This window comes from Diadema antillarum, unplaced genomic scaffold (genome assembly GCF_040938485.1).
Source record: "Diadema antillarum isolate AM-2024a unplaced genomic scaffold, OU_Dant_1.0 scf00000000, whole genome shotgun sequence".
In the NCBI taxonomy this organism is placed as follows: Eukaryota; Metazoa; Echinodermata; class Echinoidea; order Diadematoida; family Diadematidae; genus Diadema; species Diadema antillarum.
Window position 1 is genome coordinate 1142275 of NW_027270889.1, and position 19701 is coordinate 1161975.

General features: G+C 38.8%; 1 protein-coding gene across 1 annotated transcript in view; it reads right to left on the minus strand.

The window, feature by feature from the left end:
* Positions 1 to 1683: 1683 nt before the first annotated feature.
* Positions 1684 to 19701, minus strand: part of LOC139728110 (fibroblast growth factor receptor 2-like) — a 52488-nt gene continuing 34470 nt past the window's right edge. The window contains exon 9 of the mRNA XM_071639402.1: positions 1684 to 1744. Coding sequence (XP_071495503.1) covers positions 1684 to 1744 — 61 coding nt within the window. The remainder of the gene's footprint in view (positions 1745 to 19701) is intronic.

Here is a 19701-nt window from a genome sequence, read left to right on the forward strand (position 1 = left end):
ATAGTGGTGTCGGGTGACTTGAAAGGAGCACCTTCCATGGTTTTTTTTTTCTCTTCGCTTGGTGTGTTTTTATTTTCCTGAAGTGTACAAGTTCTCGCTAACCGGCTGCCCTCGGGATATTTAATCCGAATCATTCCCTTTTCCCGCCCACACCACATACAGCAGATTGTCGCTCGACTCGCGGCGCCAATTGGATACGATGATGTATGGTCACTGTCTTTGACGACGATAAGCTCGGTATGATGCAGCTCTCTTTGTCAGAACAAACAAAAACATAGATAAATCAATCGTAGGGGGCTTCTTGTTGCAATAGGTCCACTCTTGATCAAACTGGTAGGTCATTGAGCGTTCATTCTGGCGAATGTATCTGTTATTTATACATATGATATTATCATCTAGATTTTCTCCAGGAAGAACTGCGCAGAATGCATGAAATTGCGCGCCTATTAGAGTTGATATACGAAATGTTTTTTTTGGCTGAGAGAAAATGGAAATGGCTATGCTATATGCTGATGGAAAAATATAGACAGGATGAAATTATAAACCAGACAGAAATCTTTTGAATTCCATGGTAGGCATTACAAGGGCATAATCGAAGAAAATAAGTCGTATTACACAACTGTCGAATGGTGCATGTTCTACGATTTATACACAGCACGCATTAAAGTGCAAGAAGCCTTGTCATCAAAAATAAAATATAACATGCAGTAGATAAGTCCCTAAATTGATGTATCGCTTTTTGGAATTGTAGCAAATTGACATTTTTATCAGTAGATGTCACCAGTATCTAGACGCAAAACTCAGGCTAAGAGACTCTGGAATTTATTTTACAATGCACATTGCCAGATGAATTTATCAAAACTAGGATTTTGCATTTGTCTGAGGAGTAAATACCCTCAATGTAAAATAAATGAATATACAAAAATAAACACAAATGATACTCGAAAGACATGCCTATGACATTCTTCTGTCGGGATCTCTTCACCATTGGAAGTACGTGACTCCTGATTTTGGAGTGATCAAAAACGGGAAAAAAAAAACATTACTCACTATTTCTTGCCCACAAGTCATATACTCCCTCCAACTGAAGTGATGGATTCCTGTGTCATTTCTTTTTAGGACTGGTCCCATTAGGAAGTGATAAAAGCCATTCATTAGCTTGGAAGGAGACTATCAGTGGTTGTCATCGTTCAAGACGACCCAAGGTTCTCCCTGCGATGGGCCATTATGTTGTCTAAAACAGACTTAAAGATTACTGAACTCTTGAGAAGAATGTTGTACTACAGGAAATCAATATAGCGTCACCTTTTATTTCTAGAGCCAAATCTCATGAGGATGGTGTGCAACCAAAGATTTGGAAGGCGATGGTGGGTTTACTGATTACCAATTCCTTGAGAAAATTCTCGGTTTATGAAACAGTGTACGGCCTATATTTAAACATTTCACGACTCTATAATATGCGTTTTGTCCCTCAAGTTTGGAATGAAATCACGGGGAGAATTATTATAACTTCAATCGTACGAAAGAACTACGGGCCTCTACGGGATGTCTTTGGCAGCTTGCGCAACAACTTGCCTGGAAACCGTCAAAACATGTTTGTTTCGTTGGTGTTCTTTTTTTACTTCCCAGTTGTGAAATAGAAAGAAGGAGTGCACTCTTGGATTTAAAATGGTACATAGCTGCTCAGAGTTGGAGTCGTCTGTCCCACTTCTTGAGGGTGAGACGGATGCCCCACGAGGCGATGCTGGGAGTGAGAGTGTCAGGGGGTTTAAAAGATTGCAGTCGTTAAAGGGCGAAATGCGAGTAAGCTCTTTTTGCACGGCAGCGCCAGGGTACACCTGAAGTGTCTATACAGCGGTAAGGATGAACATTATACCGCAGTCAGATAGATCCCTCGGCATGTATGCCTTTCTTGCCTTGAAATTTTCGTATCCATCTTGTTTTAAAGGAGAACTTTGAAGACTAACGAACAAGAACTTTCTTACTCCATTAATCGGTGTACTAGTATGATTTATAGTGCGCGCATGTAAGTTACTTTTAAAACCATTGTAGCCCATTCAGCTCTTGAGGTAATTTGCAGCAGAAATGTCATCATTTTGTATCAGTGAATTGACACCTCTGAGGTTCCCTTCATATCCTCTACTTGGGGTGGACTAGACTGAAGTGATGAAATGTATTTAATTGACCTCGCCTGCACGGATTGTAACGGGATAGATATCAGAAATTGTGTGTGCACAATCTAGAACAATAGGCGGCGCTGGCAGGTAGGTGTGGTAGTCGCTTCAGTGGACACACCCTCTTTGTTGAAACCTACCCGGGTGATGTTTTCAGTGTGTGTCTGTTAAAATGGTACCCCTTACTCTCTCTTGCGGTTTTATAGGAACTTTGGAGGAATTTTGTTCTCCGGATGTTCTTGCGACGTTGCCGCGGTATTAAAGGTCTGTAAAAACAGGGTTCGAGTCATGTGAACAGGACAGTATGTGAATCTCCCCTGAATATTGTGGGTGTGGAAAATCACTTCTTTCATAATTGCCCTAGTGAAGTATCCTACAACGCAAGTTCTGCTGCAGTTTGGTGTTTTCAGACACTAAAGAATCACAAGACACCATGGATATTACTGTAACCTGCCAACTATCTGCCACGTCTTAGTATTTCAAGTGAAATAGGGCATGGAGCATTCGTAATTGAAAAAAAAAAACAATGTAAATAAGAAACAGAATTCACTGATCTTATAGTATTTGTGGCCATTAATGCACCTTCATCCATTAAAAAGTTTTTATGCACATGAAACAAAAAATAGCATTCGAACAACAAAAGAGTTTGAATGAGAGAAAAATGTTTGCCCTACCATATGATATAAGATAGTTCAAATGTAAAGTGCAGTTAATAATCACGGGGATATAGCAACAAGCCACAAAAGTTTGGTTTCTGCGACTTGACGAGCTCGATCGTTCTTACTTACAGCACACACAGACTTGTAATGGCAAGAGTGAGCCATTCAAGAGAGTCTGAATATCGTATATCATTAATTTCCGTTAATATTTCAGTTTTTCGTTTACGACGTCGCTGGTGAACGTCGACGATAATTTCTTCTGAAATGTCTTCTATGACTTCAACTACCAGGGAGCCTACTTTGACGGGAACCATTTATCACTGTTCTGTCATTAATGTATCAAACATGGTTTCATTTTTTTTTTCTATTTCTTATTCCTTCCGTTTCGCTGAAGCAATGCAAAGATATATGTCAGATGTTTGTATTTGTCATCTAAATTGATGATGTTGATGATGTCGCTACTGCGACTGGCAGTAAGGCTGATCGTTAAAAGTTCTTTCTTTGAGTGTAGTAGAGTGCACTTTTGAGCATCAAGGTCAAAATATGATGACAGAACAAACAAAAATCCTCAAAAAACATAGACAGTTCAACGGGGGAAAAAAATTATCTCTGAATGGTTCTAGGTTCTCATAAACTTCTCCTATTCTCCTGCGCTGGTTCACTCTCCATAAATCCATTTATAGCACAGTAACCATCATGATCATATTTACGAAGGAATAATCTATTATCAAATCCGAGCGCCGAAACGGAATCAACAGGCATTCGGGCTTGGCTCAGAATTATTGATTATCGGAGTCGGCAAGAACACGGCCCTTCTGCTTAGGCAATTATTCGGCAGCTGTTTTAAAAAGAACGAAAGGAACCAAATCGCATGAAAGATTCATATTGGCCTCGAGCTCCGTAGATGTAATTGATCTATGGGGCGCACTTTGTCTGATTTTTGGGGGGCGCCATTTGTCGTACCTCTTTAGGCAATCGTTAAATTGCAGTCTGAGCGTTAACGTATTGAGATAGAGAGAAGACAAAACAATAACAGCAACATAGCTGGACTCATGCATTATGATTGCTATTCATAAATGCTACCGACTTCAATGTATTTCAAACTCTACAAGCGTTCGTGGGTATGGAAAGTATGGACCGATGTATTATTTTTTTTTCTTGTTAAGGTCATAACACTATGAGCACTCTATTCAGCAATACAATGTGTGGGATAGGGCAAAGTTAAGTTATAATATACCACACCGTCAATGAACCATAAGGCGTATAAAGCAAACAAACAAAAAATCTCAAGGCTATTAATAGTGTGTTGTCTTCATTGCTATAAGCTAATTCATGACGTTTGATTTACATGCCTGTTAAACATATCGCCCATACCTTCGTAATTTTGCTTTGTAATGATTGTATTGTTTTGACTTGTCCCGTTTTGTCAACTTAACTGACATTTTTTTTTTATCTGTCAAAGGTATGTATGTTACAGCTCATGGGTCAGCTACTCACAAGGGCCTTTTCTTGTCTTGCTGCTTTCTTCACCAATGTCTTGTCTTGTTTGTGTCATACCGCCACATTATTTCTAAATGTATGTTGTATGATTTATGAACTTCTTTTATTTGTATCTCATCTTGTACCTTCTTGCTTTATTTTATGCTCTGTATATTTTTAATACTTGGTGGAAAATAAACTAAACTGAAACTGAAACTGAAACAGAAAGTATGGTCAGAAATGAAATAAGATATTAATGAATGATTTGAAAAATCGTTAAAAAATCAGGACTTAGGGTATTACTTCGCAAAGTTAATACATTACAACGACAACACTGTCTTGATAAGTGTACTTCACAACCCCTATTTTTTTAATGACATGAACGATATCTTTTCGAATTCAGAACTTCAAGAAAGACATGCTTGGCCTTTGGAGATGTTTGTATTTAAATAATATTTAAGAAATTGCGCCCTCTCAGAGGCCCTGTCATACCTTCTTCCATGCATGATCCCATTCTTTTATCTTTATCTGTTACCCAAACAAATGAACGAGAAGCATTGAATATAATCAAAGAACCTTAAAACAAAAGTAGTTGTGGTTTTAATAACACATCTTACGACCTATTGAAAGATGTGACTCCTCGAATGATGAAACAGTAGTATGTGAAAACATTTAACCCCATATGCAATATTCTCTTTCATTGCAAAAATGCTCTGTAGTAGATAATCATAAACACATCGCTGGTATTTTTTTAACCTTCTCTATAAAGCCTTCGACACCACCTACCATAAAATCATTCTTCATGCACAAACTGAATTATTAAGGTATACTTTAAGAGCCTTTAAGTGATTAAGCAAGTACCTGTCAGGCAGGCAGCAATTCGTGTACTTGGATGATTGGGAGACTTCTTGCAATTTCATTTCATGTGGTGTGCCGCAAGGATCCTTATCACGACCCTTCCTTTTTTTTTCATTGCTTTATCAGTTTCATTGCTTTATCAGCTTTAGTTGTGTTAAGTTTAGTTCTCTGAGCATATTTCTATCGTTTTTGTCCGGCTATTTCTATTACTTCCATCATTTTAATATATGATATTAAGATGTCGACTGTGAGTCATTGTGTGTATATCTTTTTCTATTTGCTACTGAAATAATTTTGATGAATTTATTAATTTGTCGACTGTAAGTCACCTTTTTAAACTTTTCACAATGATTTCATACCCACGTTGTACAAGTTAAAATGTGTATTTATCGCTGTTGTTGTTTTTTTTAGGAATTTTATATGTAGGTCAAGTGGAACCCTTTGAAAATCAGCTGTGCTGAAAGGGCTATCCACCCTATTGCTGGAAATAAATAAATACATAAATAAATGAATAAATAAATAAATAAATAAATAAATAAATAAATGAATGATTTAACATACTCAATGGTACATTTGACTTTTATCTTGTTCGTCTACTACTCTCTCGCCTTCTTTTCTCAGAAATTTGAAAAATGTATATTTCCTAAAATTATCAAGAAATTACTGACACACTTAAATAATTGTCTTCAAGCTAACGGGGTATCCTTTCTCTTCAAATTGTATTTATGAAAGTCTAAATAGATTGTGTACACTCAACCAGGTTCTTGAACTATTAAATTTGATTTGTGATCACTTACATTAGAATATCTATCACAACAAATTCATTTAAAGAAATGCAAGGGTCATTTACAAAGTATTTTGTGTTCTTTTTTTTTTCAGTTTAAATTTTTTATCAATGCTACATTCAATAATAATGTCTCCTTGCTTAATTTACAGAATACTTAATTGAAGAAGCCTGAATCAATATTGATGAAATATTTATAACTCAAAAGATAATTTCAAGGTGCATTTATGGTTGTAAGTTAAGTGCTCACGCCCATCCACTCTTCTCAAAAAGAAATATTCTTAACATCGATGATTGGCATTTAATGAATTTTATGATCTCTAATGCACAAAGCTAATCACTTTGAACTTTTCTCTAGTTAAGAAAAAAGAAATACAGAAATATTCAACTAGATTTACTATATCTACTACATCTACTATAAAGGAGAAACTAGATTGCCTGTATTCCAAAAATACAATGTACGCCTATTTAAAATAGAACAAAATCTTAGAATTCTTGTATTGTTAAAAACTACCGAAGCTTGTAAGTTTAAACATAGCTGGAAATGAACTACGTTCATAGTACTCTGTGACAACAAAAATTAATAAATAAACATTGCTAGCATTGAAATTGCTCTTCGTTGTTGTTGAACAGGTCCATAAGATTTCTTTTCCAATTCCATGTGTTTCATGGTTTTTTTTTTCTCTTTCTCTCTGCTGCTCAGCTGCACGTAGACACAGGAAAACGACACTTTGAAAATGTTGTCTCTATACTTTATTACGTAATCTGCACATGTTAATAAAGTTGTTGGATCCTTCACATCTCAAATGATTATAAGGAAAAGATGACATCCAAAAAATTATCTCACAAGCAAGAATGGTGTGCCAAACAGGAAAATTGGATTTCTTACGGAGTTGGAATGAAAAAGAAGTCCTGACCAGGTATCTAAAAAAAGTCCTTTGGAATATAGCCTGCGACCACTCTACGTCATCCACAATAGAATCATCTTCATCGCGGGCATAATGTAAAGTCACCGAAAAACTTTGCCCAACCCTCGTGACGTGAATGACTATTCCCTCACTCCCCTGACGCCTTTAAGCCATGAAGGAATATAACAAAATATAGTCACTATTATGTATCTGTTAGAATGTGATAGCCTTGTATTATCAACTAGCCTACTTTTCATTCGGTGAAAACAAGCGTCACTCTTATTGTGAAGGTGATCATTTTGAGAACGGAGGAAAAACAAGACATCTTGATGTAAGATGCTTGGGAATGGATGGTCAGTTTCTTGAGGGAGTTTAAGGGAAGAAGAAACTTTCCAAGTGTGTGAATATACTGTTATTGTCTCGGGTCTTTTCTTCCTCTTCTTCCATATAGGCCTACCATTTGTTTCTACCGGGTCTTCTTGCTTCCTAGTCAGGGGTTTCGTTACTGTGCGATGCTCTTCATACCAAATATTCTATCACCTATAGTTTTGCTGAAAAACACTCGTTTACTGATGTGATAATGTAAAAGTTTAAGCTCTCTTCATTCCTATGCTAAATTTGGCTTACGCAGCGGAAGTGCAGGCCTACATCTTGCGTTGACAAATCAAAAAAGAAAATGGTATTGTTATCCTTATGCATTTAAGCTCTTTCACTGGCTCCACGGTTGCATGTTATGTTTAAGTTCAGTCACGGTTTATTCCATAAGACGAATGCATGACAGTTTACCAACGAGTGGATATTTATGCGTGTTTACGAAAACTGGTCAGCAATATAATGCACAAGAACATAAATCACATGAAAATCAACAACAGGCCTACTTGTCTGCACCCCCCCCCCCCTCCTTTCCCAATTTCGGACCACGGCGCTAAACAAGCTCGGACTTTGCGTGATACGCAAACTGCGGGCAAAGCAAATTAGATGCGTGAGAGCACAACTATTACGCATGGCCGCACGCTTGAGCCGCTACGCACGGTGTCCGGTCCATATGCATATGCTGTGTGTTTCAAGAGGCGGAAATGTTGTTATTACGATTTCTTGACCGGTAACTCTGTAGGGGTGGACACACAGAGACGTGTAACTGAAACTTTAAAGAGAAAAATCGAGCAAAGAAGCCACAAAATAAGTTGATGAAAACGTGTTCTTGAACTTTACACATCATGAATAATTTTTTTTTCTGAACTAGCCAAAACTGTCAAGTAATTCAAAAAAAAAACAAACAAACATGCGAGTGCGTGCATAGCTTAAAGACTGAAGTGAGAAATTGTTTAACCGGTAGAGAGAATAGCTACAGGTTAACAGATCAAGAAAAAAAAAGCTCACCGCACAAAATGCTATCAATCTCACTAACGCTGTACTCGATCGTCTTCTTTACGACACGTTCGAGTCTTGACATTACGCAGTCTGTGCATGGACAATTCTCACATGGAATTCTCGGACCCATAATCATGCTGGGACACTTTACTTTGTATAACAAATTTTCAGTAGCGTAATGAACTTTTTTAGAGCAGGGGGTAAAAAAAGATAACGACAGATCGACAGAAGAAAATCTTTTTGTCTATATCTGTACACACAGATGTTATTTCTCTGTTGACTTTGTCCAACGCTTTACCCGTATTGTCCTCCTAACGAAATGTAGGCCTGTGCGTCCTGACATTACGCAGTCAGCGCATGTAGAATTCCCACACAGAATCTTGGTTGACCTAATAATCGTGATGCACTCTGGGTATTACGCGGTGGCGTAATGAGCAGAAAAGTCTTTTGATGGGGTGGAGACAGGAAAAAAAAATGCTTCGGCCGGTAGAGACAACAGCAACAGATCAACAGATAATGGTGAAAAGCTGCATGACCTGTCTGACTCTCCCACAAATAATATTCCCACCGCCATACCCTTATTGTCTTAAAGAAAAGTACGAGTGTTGACAATACACAGTCAGTACATGTAAAATTCTCACACATAATTCCCGGTTGACCCAATAATCGTGGGACACCGGTGCATAACGAATTAAATGTATAGCTATTACCAGTGGCTCCCCGAGGCATTGGCGTTCAGCTCAGTCGTGACTTTTGATCACTCGTAGTAGCGTGACGACGGAACATCTTGTGATAGTGCCAGTCATATTAATTGTTTTCCCCGAAATCCATTCAGCAGTGGCAGTTGACATTAGGATGGAGCTTGTCTAATTTTCAACTCGGGATGTACGCTAGAGCCTCTGAAGCAAGGAAGAAAAAGCATAACTAAAGAAATTTAATAAACAAGGAAACAAGGAAAACAAAACTCTCCCTCAATAAAATTTTGCGTGTTGAGAATAAGGGGACTTTCGCGACATGTTTACTTCATGAGATATGATTGATAACCTCTTAGCGTATGCAGTGGGTCAGTTCGATCTTACGGCCACGGTACTATGGCCAAAAGAGGTTCCTTTTCCATAGCATCACGTCACATCACATCAGTGCCATTATTATATTGCATACTATGGAAGAGTTTCAGTGATAGGCTTACGACCGATACTAAGAATCCAATTGCTCGAGCGCCAACACATTTGCCACACAGTAGTTCAACAAGCATACACACACACAAACGCACACACACACACACACACACACACACACACACACACACACACACACACACATACGTACACATACTCACTCACAGACATGCATACACACACGCACGTTCCACACACATCCCGAGGCTAATATTGCTATTATCACCGAACGAAGCCTTATGTTGGAGAAAGCCGATGAAGTGTAAAGTGTAATTTCCCAAGGCGGTGTATTGATGTGATTGAGAAGGCAGATGAAGTGTAAAGTGTAATGTCCCCGGGCAGTGTATTGATGCGATAGTGATAGAGAAGGTAGATGAGGTGTAAAGTGTAATATCCCCGGGCGATGTATTGATGCGTCCACTGATAACAGCTTGCGTCTTTTTTTTTCCCCGCCGTATAATAGGTTTCTCAGTATTCTTACAATCTTTTGTAGAGACGGCTGGTGAAAGTCGTGCACTTTAAAACACGCTTCCTGGAAACCCACAAGACTCATCTATATCATCCATGAAATGTTTTTCTTTATCATCAGAAAGGGAAATCTGTTCTTATGGCAAAAGATTACAATTATATGCAACAATAATTCCAGTTCGAATACGAATGGCAGGAAGAGCAGACAACATTGTATTCTCGCATGTAACGTCTTCTCCGAACACGCATCCCTTGTGGCTATACGACGATAGCCATGTGATAAGTTAGTAGGCCTACTTATGATTTACTGTTCGATATAAACTTGGAATTCATGAGCCAGGCGTTGATGGATTGAGGTGACTCAGTTTAAAACGAGAGAAAGATGACCTGTGATTTTTGCGAACCGGTAATATACGATCAAACCTCAAGCCGGAGCTTTAGTAATTGGCCATTAAAGAGCCTTTGCGACATAATCTTCCCTCGGGATTGGTAAGAACATCATCACGGGAAACTAAAAATGTGCGTAAAGCACTTTTCGTTTTTTTTAATAGTTGCGTTTGGTGTCGACGGAAAGCGAACGGTGTGTGTGTGTGTGTGTGTGTCTTCAAGTCGCAGAGGATGATGTCCGAGGAACGGGCATGACAAATCACGGTTACTGTTTCCTGGGTCAATATTTAGGACAAGCGCGGTGCAATTAAGAAGGCGCAACCTCGCGGGCTTAATGGCACTCTTGGTGATTGGACCAACAGAGGGGAAGTCTGCAGAGAGCAAAGCTTTAATAAAATGTATACGGGCGCCCTCACGCTGGTCCTGTCCCATAATAGAGCAGATGTTTAAAAATACTAACTGCGCTATAGAGAATATAGCCACCGATAAAGTCATTTCGTTACATTGAAAAAGAAAATTTAAAGAACGCATTAATCTTTGATTCGTCTGATTGTGCTTAAATAAATATAAACAATGATGGTTATGCGGCAATATCTTAGGCTATATTGCAATTACGGCAATATCTCAGGCTATATTTTAGGCTATCAACTATACGGCAATATCTCTCAAGTCAAGCGAACGCTGAATCTTTTGACAGTAACGAATCTATTAGGTTTAATAATTGTCAAAGAGTATTACATTATATGGTTCGAAGATTTCTTTGTATTGTTATCTATTTTTCTCATTCATTCATTCATTTTTCACGCATTCTTTCATGCATTTTCCATTCCAACAAAAACATAAAGATATATAAATCTTCACAGAAACAACTAACGAAATTTGTAAGTGTGCAAATCATTACAAATTTGAAATACTAAAATGGGTAAAATGCTTTAAAAAAAGCAGCACTTGTTGGTGCATTTCCCAAAAACTAATGATACAAATTACATGATTGATATACATGATTGATATATTTGGCATTATCTAGTTAGATACTTTCAATACTAAAACTTTGATTTTGAAAGATTGTGTGGCCGAAAGTGGTTTAGATATCATGAAAGACAAGTAGATATAGGTCCTTGCAGGGTTAACTCGGCCTCCAGGCATCGAGTCGCCGTTGGTATGCGGCGATTTGAACTGTATCAATTTGTTGAATCAACGTCAATTACTTTCGAAAGAAAACATCGTAAGCAACATTTCTGCCTTCATGAACGTCGATTACGTGCAATTTCCCTCAGTAATCTTGAGGTCGCCATTATATACCAAACTAGTGGCCGCATGCAGGCCAGCGAAGGTCGATGAGAGTTGACGGGGAAACTGTCCGCTCTGACCAAGAGACCATGACCTGGGTACTGACAGGAATATTAAGCAATCCAAACAAATATCGCTTTCTCCACCGATGCACCGTTCGAAGTCGGGAATGGCTGGCATTCGCTTCCAACACGTCTCCGACTGAAAAAAGCTGTAAATGTGGGCGACCTCACGCGGTGCGTGCCGGCGAGGATATAACTGACCAACCGCTGGCATGGTTTTCTTAACCCTAATTGCAGGTATTGATCGAACGGCACGTACGCCTTGAAATCAAACTCTGTCATGGTGGCTCAACCTTTTCTTAGAGACACCAACCTTCCTTAACGTATAATAAAAGCTGCAGGTGTATTCATTTTTCCCCTTTAATCTACTAAATTTCGCCTACATAACTATATGTAATGATTTGTAAAGGGGAAGGGGGTTGATATCTAACGCATTCATTTCATTCCATCTCATTTCATTCTTATTTCATTTCCAACAACACAAAACATTTAAATAGTGACACAAAACCGATACAATGTTGTGACAACGAAAAATACTGTAAACTGACAATAAGTATTGTGACCTTTTTGAATATACCGAATTGTAATTAAAGTTGTCTCATGGAGGACACTGTTAAAAAGCAAAGCATGTATTTGCAGAGATCTCCTAGTATACAATAACAAATGACTGAACCGAACTCATAAAATTAAGGCACACACACACACACACACACACATATTATATATATGTATATATATATTAAAAAAAAATATATATATATATCAAGCGAAAACTTCCTTCCTTGTTTCACAAAATATACATATATATATATATGTATATATATTTACACATACAAACAATCACACTGGAGGCAGCTCTCTTGTTAAAAAAAATGTATATATAGAGAGAAAACAAGAAGGATTAAGGAAGAAAGAGACTAAGGAGGACAGAGAAGACAGGGTGAGGAAGTTGAAATGTCAATTACCAACATACGCGAGGCACAAGATGCTATAGGGCTCACCGAGATGTATAAAGAAATTGCGTATTCAAGCAATAAACGATTTTGATAAGGAGAGAAAAGGACTCGAAATAGGAGCGTCCAATTAAAAAAAAAAAACCTCATTTTTCGGTTACAGCTCGCTATTCCGAAGGTTCGTTATTCTGAAGGTTCTTTAGTCCGAAGGTTCCTTATTTCGAAGGTTCTTTAGTCCGAAGGTTCGTTATTCCGAAGATTCGTTATTCCGAAAATTCATTATTCCGGAGGTTCGTTAATCCGAAAATGTGATGAGGTTTGTTATTCCGAAGGTTCATTAATCCGAAAATGAAATAAGGTTCGTTATTCCGAAGGTTCGTTAATCCGAATATGAAACAAAGCTCGTTATTCCGAAGGTTCGTTACGGACCCTATATCATTTCGGATCAACGAACCTTCGGAATAACGAACTCTATTTCATTTTCGGATTAACGAACCTTTGGAACAACGAACCTTCGGAATAACGCCACAAATGTTCGGATTAACGAACCCTTTTTCATTTTCGGATTAACGAACCTCTAGGTATAGGGAATTTGTGTGTTTCGGATGAACGAACCTTCGGAATAACGAATCTTCGGAATTTTTCTATATAAGAATTTAAGAAAAAGAAATCTTCAATTGAAATGTAAAAGTATTTAAACATACAGCTTCTTTTAAAGAAAAAGGAAATTATAGATGATATAGATAGAAGAATAGATAAAAAGATAGATAGATAGATAGATAGATAGATAGATAGATAGATAGATAGATAGATAGATAGATAGATAGAATGATAGATAGATAGACATGATTAATATTTTCCATTTATACGCTTCTGTCATGCTGGGAAGGATGATATAACTGTGACAATGAAGACGCCATGCCCTCCACCACGCCCTCTGTAAACCAGGCATGGGCTTTTTTTGTTGTTGTTGCTGTTGTTTGTTTGTTTGTTTTGTTTTGTTTTGTTTTTGTTTTTGTTTTCATGTGAGGTTTTGGTTATACTGTTCCCGTATAGTGACTCCTTCCGTGCGTGACATCATAAGTGACCCTCAAGTTTGGGCGTGGTAGAGTCATTCCGCGGAAGAGAATGACGCTCCTGGGATAGATAAATGCCTGTCGTTTATACCGCGTTTGAAGCCGAGGCGTTTTCTGTGTCAATGTAATTAACAAGTGTTTAAACCATCGTTGTCTGAGTAGAGACGAGATAACCACAGCCTTAACCTTCATGACAAACTACCCGATAATGCCGAAATGACCTACCGCCATAAGGTTTTTAAAGGTCAAGTTCACCCAAATATATGTGTGTATTGAGTAAATGCAGCAACATTAGTAAAACATTATAGTGAAGGTTTGAGGAAAATCGGACAATCCGTTCAACATTTATGCATTTTTAAAGTTTCTGTGCAGTCACCGCTGGATGGGAAGATTACAACAGTTTGTGATGTCACGTATGTACAGCAATGAAAAGAGAATACATGTATTAACGTAATTCCACAATACTTCATTTTTAAAAAGAAAACTGCACATTCCCTCGACTTGTTACTAACAAATTATTAAGGGTAATATTGTTTCCCCAGCTTTCTGAAAGAGGTGAATCAGGCGCTCATTCGTTTTGCTAGAAACATGAAAATAATTATGTGGAATTCTGTTTATATAATCTCTTGTTTATAACGTTATGCCTATGGGACATCACAAACAGTAGTAGTCTTCTCATCCGGCGATGGCTGGACAGAAAGTTTAAAAATTCATAACTTCTGAACGGATTGTGCGATATTCCTCAAACTTTCACTAACGTGTTCTACTAATATTGCTGGATTCAGTCAGGTTTATAGTGTTTTATGTACTGCTTCATAGTAGTACATAATGTAGTGTGTTATGTCAAACACATGAGGACTGATTTGATTGAAAAATCATGATTTCATCTTATAAATCTGATAATGTAATGATAAGCAGAGAAAGGTGTAGAAATTACCTACGGAAGTAACATTGTTATAGAGTGAACAAACACACAAATATCAGCATTGTAAGAAAAAATACAACTTTCGAAAGGGGAAGCCACGAAATTGTGTGATATAAACTAGAGAAAATAATGAGATTTTTAATCTCCTGATTTTTTTATTCATCGGAGAAGACGAGGGAAAGTAGGGACTGTGGCAAATTAGCCACGTGGGATGATCTAGCACTTCATTGGTGTCCTTCGTACGTGCTCTTGGAGCTACCGTTGTTTACTTGAACTCTTCGCGATTGAAATGCATAGTATCGCCACGTTTAATAGCACTTTCTCCTCCCCCTCCCCGTTTCTCTCTGCAGTCTTTTGAATCGTTTGAGCAGATGCTTTCTTTAGTACTCTCTGTCTTTAATGATGCCTCTTGAGACCGACAGCAAAGCATTGTATAATATTTTTTTTTCCTTAGGTAAGGCTTCGCATAATGATCCGGCATTACTGAGTTGGTAAAACTTGACCCTTATCCTATTTTTCCGTTGCAGCACAATAATACACCGGATCACATTATTGTTTCTAAACGCTGTGCACACGCGCACACCCCAAGCTGCTAAACAGATTGTACACATACTTTGGTAAGGACACACTGTCACGGCCTTGACGAACACAACAGGTCCCTATTCGCTCGCCATTTTTAACCCTCGGCACTAGATGACCAAAATGGCGAAATATGACCAAAACCACTAAGTCAATGGAAATGAATGTATAGACTGTACTGCCACCGAAATAACGAGCTATCGACAGCAGATTACACGTTATTAGCTTTACGGTTCAAAAGCGGAACACAATCCCCAATTTCTGTTTTCCTATATTCCTGACCCTGACTCTCTAGAATATTGAGACCAAACGAGCTCCATCCATTTTCTAATATCAAGGTTTATCCATGAAATCTGTTCTTTTAGAATCATTCTTTGACAACTCGTAAACATCAGCAAAACGTTATCCTTTATTCAATACTGTTACATTAATTTTGTTTGTAACCGGTTTAAATTTCATCTAACAAAGTTGCAAGGCAAGTAATTCCCTACTGGAAAGAACACAGTGTCCCACAGTGTGTTCACAGTGTGTTCACAGTGTGTTCACAGTGTGTTCACAGTGTGTCACAGTGTGTAGTCGACCATGTGAAAACGCTCGAATTTAACAGTGTGAAGATGATTTAACACTGTGGTGTGGTTTTCACAGAGTGTTCACATAGTAACGCTTTCTTTCACACTGTGAAATGACGACTCACATTGTGTTCACACTGTTAAAAACGCTTGAATTTAACAGTGTGAAGAGATTTCACACTGTGTTCACAATATGTTCACACTGTATTCACCCTGTGGTTCTCACACTGTGGGACACTATTCTCTTTCCAGCAGGGAATAAACTAGTTATTCCGTAATCCGTAACTATGAGAATCTTGAAATACAAGCACGTCCACAACTTTGAAGAGCAAAAAAAATATGGTGGAACAATCGGCATAGTTATGTTGGTGGTTGTGTGTGTGTGTGTGTGTGTGTGTGTGTGTGTGTGTGTGTGTCCTCATGTTTATGTGTGTGATGGTGGATGCATGTGTGTATAACGATGTGCGCACGTTTGATGGTGCGTGTATGTGTATATGTACAAAGAAAGAACAAAAGTTATTTCTCAGATAAACAAACTTAATGCGAAATTGAAAATCACACACGTTTCTTTTCACAATATGTCAGGGAAGTTTTTTGTGGTATTGTATAGCCGTGTCTATCAATACGTCAGGCTGGAGAGAATTTCAGGGGAACATTCTATCGTTTTCTCTGTCTAGTTTTTCACATATGGATGATAAATGTGTGAAATAACGCTATGATATGACGGCTTCCGTTAGATAACAATGAAAATGCGAAATATCAACCAAAAACATTCGCCGGAAGTACTATTGTCTCATTGCATACCCGACGGTAACAACTTTGGCCATAGCAGCATCCAAAGATCTTCCGCGCGTTAGAGTGAAACGCATGCAGCTTGCTGGAAAATACGATAGCCAGGGCACGATCGATCATCGCGTAACCATGGTAACGTTCTACTTATACCCACTGCTGAATGGGCAGAGCGCTTCGGGAATAAGAATCGTATGCATACGATCGAAATTGTTTTACACTTTTGATCTCAGAAAAAAAAGAGACACAAATTATCATCCTGGCAAACCGCGTCAGCCGGATAGATTTCTTGGTAAACCTTTTCGATATATTGCGAGCAAATTCCTGGTGGCAGATGAAGTGAATGTTTTAAGCCCTTCTTCAGAACAATGTTCTTGCTTGAACTTAGTGTCGTGTCACACTTTGTTCTTTTGTTTGTACAGCCTTTGAAGAACGTATTCGCAGAACAGAAAGAGACATTATAGAGGGGTGGGCCTTTGACAGCTACTATAACCAATGATGCAATGATGATCAATTTCATCCAACGGCTGACTCGGAATTGACTAATCCATGTAATATCAGACAATAATGTCATCGAGGCGAAAATGATAACGACAAATTGAAACAATACAGTGATTGTGCATTTGTCCACAACACTCTGCTGTCTTTCAATATACTACATGAGTTTCCCCAATATCTTCGACGTCGGGTGCTCGTGACCAATATGTTCCATCTCCCACAGCTAAGATTCGTCTAGAGAAAGATATGAGGATGCGGGACGACCGACGTTCGGTGACTGCAAAAATTAGATTTATCTGCTGGATCGGCGTGAGAGCGACCCCGTCGGTAGCGTCCTGTCGCGCAACATTACATAGATGATTTTTATTTTGAAAGCTGTTCGCTAAACTTACACTTTTTTTTCTACTCCCATCAAAAAATAGTCGTTTCATGTCTACGCCCTCGCTTTCTCTTTTCCTACTGGTGATGGGAAACAGGCGCGCATCCCAGGCACTGGCATTTTCAGGTTACCCCGTCCGTATAGCGAGTTTTTCCTGATGGTTCTTACGAAGACAGTGAGTGACTGAAGAGACATAAACATGATGAAGATCGACGATTGATGGAAGAAGATAGCTAGGGAAAGGATGAGAGAAAAGTGTGGAAGAACGGGGTAGAGGGGGAAACGGGGGTGAGTGGAAGCAATGTGGGATGCGGAGAGAGAAGGAAAAATTTACATATCGCCGTTGAGTGTGATGGGACGAAGACTCCTCTTCGTTAGCGGCGCATCGATTATCATTTGATAAGACATGCTCTGTAGGGTCTCCGTCTGTTCTAAAGGGCTAATCGCTGTGCACTGTTCCCCCTCGTCTTTTAGCCTTGACAGGCGTCATAACTGCGAAGAAGTCTGAATATAAAGTTCGTGATTAATTCAGATTCAAATCAATTTGTGCACGCATTCTTTACAGACACGCACAGCGAATACTAGGACGAGTACGTGCACAAACTCGCCAATGAAAACTAACTTTTGTGGAAATATCCCAAGGAAGTTTTCTTCTGTTTTCCCCTACAAATTTCGATAGGAACAGAATTTTATCAAAAGTGAAATGTCTTTAGAGCATGATGACCATACTCTAGTTGGGATAGTTTCCAATTCAAACACGCACTAATCCCAGTACTAAGTAGTTTAGTGAACGAGGCAATGAACGAACCAAGCTAATCATCAACATCTGCTATGTCGCAATTCCTGCTGGAACCCTAGGAAATTACATCTTTAACAGCAATAATAAACATTACTAAAATAGTCAACAACATGACCTAGATCTTGAGGACTTGGCTTTACGACAATAATTCAAAAAAAAAAATGTTGATAGAGAAAATCCCACAATGTGGAAGCATATTCTTGAAAAGGATCCAAGTTGTACAGCTAGGCTGGGACACTTGAAAATGACATTCAATAAGGTGTATTGATATGAGTGTGCGTATTTTCATATCCAATGAATGTCAGCATTAAGTGTACTAATTTTGTTGCCTTATGAGTTTACTGTCTATTTTCCATTCAGTGAGGCTGTTTATACAAACTCCGCCTCCCCTCTCTTCCCTCTCTTCTCTCTCTCTCTCTCTCTCTCTCTCTCTCTGTATCTTTCTATTTATCTATCCATCTCTCCCTCTCTCTCCGCTCTGTTTTTACAGTCGTCGGATATGGAGCTCGATAGCAAACGATGACGGACGATGGCTTGTCCTCGATCATCCGCTGCAAGCCGGTCAGAGGGAGACGGTGTCGCTGTGAATGGTGGCGCCAGGGGTTTTGGGGTAGCAATCAACGTCGTATCCTGGCCCAATAGGCAGTTGGTCAGGGGTCGGGCTATATAGGGCCTACACCATTTCGGAGTCAAACGATCTTTTTTTTTCTTTAAACGGCCAATACACTTTTCCTTCATTTTTCCCCCTCCACCGACAATGACTAGCCTTGCGGGGAATCCCCGGTCATTTTCTGTACAGACAGTGTGTTGTTAGGTTTTCGTTTTCTTTCATCAAAATTACTATTTTTTCATCCAATGATAACACCATTTTTACTCAACTATCAGTATTGTATTGGCATTTCCTCTAGAATGACTAAATACTTTATGAATTCCGGCCGCACTTCACGTTTCTAGACCCATTTTTTTCTTCTTTTAGGGAATTCCATCCTGGTTTGGGAACTGGTGTTTTTACCTCTCCCAATAAAATGACTAACCTTAATTGACGGATCCCATCCATTGTCCACGGGGTAACGTCAGCTCCCTTCTCCCCACTCCCCCTACCCCAATCCCCCCCCCCCCCATCCTTAGTGACTAACATTTGTCACCGATCTCAACCATTTTCCTTGGCTGGTATGTCGAAGACAACGTGTGTAAACGTCCACCCAAACTATATGGCTCCCTTCATCTGATTACGCAGAGATATGACAAGCGCGAGAGGACTGTAAAACTCGAGACAAAAAAGAGAGGTAAAGAATAACACCCACAATCCACATACAGTTTCTCCGTCTGATCTTCATCTGCAATCAATCCGAATACCTACTGTGACAGTCTACTGCTGCACTGAGAAGTGTTTACTGGGTGCATTAATTTTCTCCGTTTTTTTTTTTTCATCTCCCTCACTTTTTCTATATGTTTGATTATTTCGTTCGTTTTAACTCGTAAAGTACTGGTGTTTGTAATTTGTAATCCATAGTTC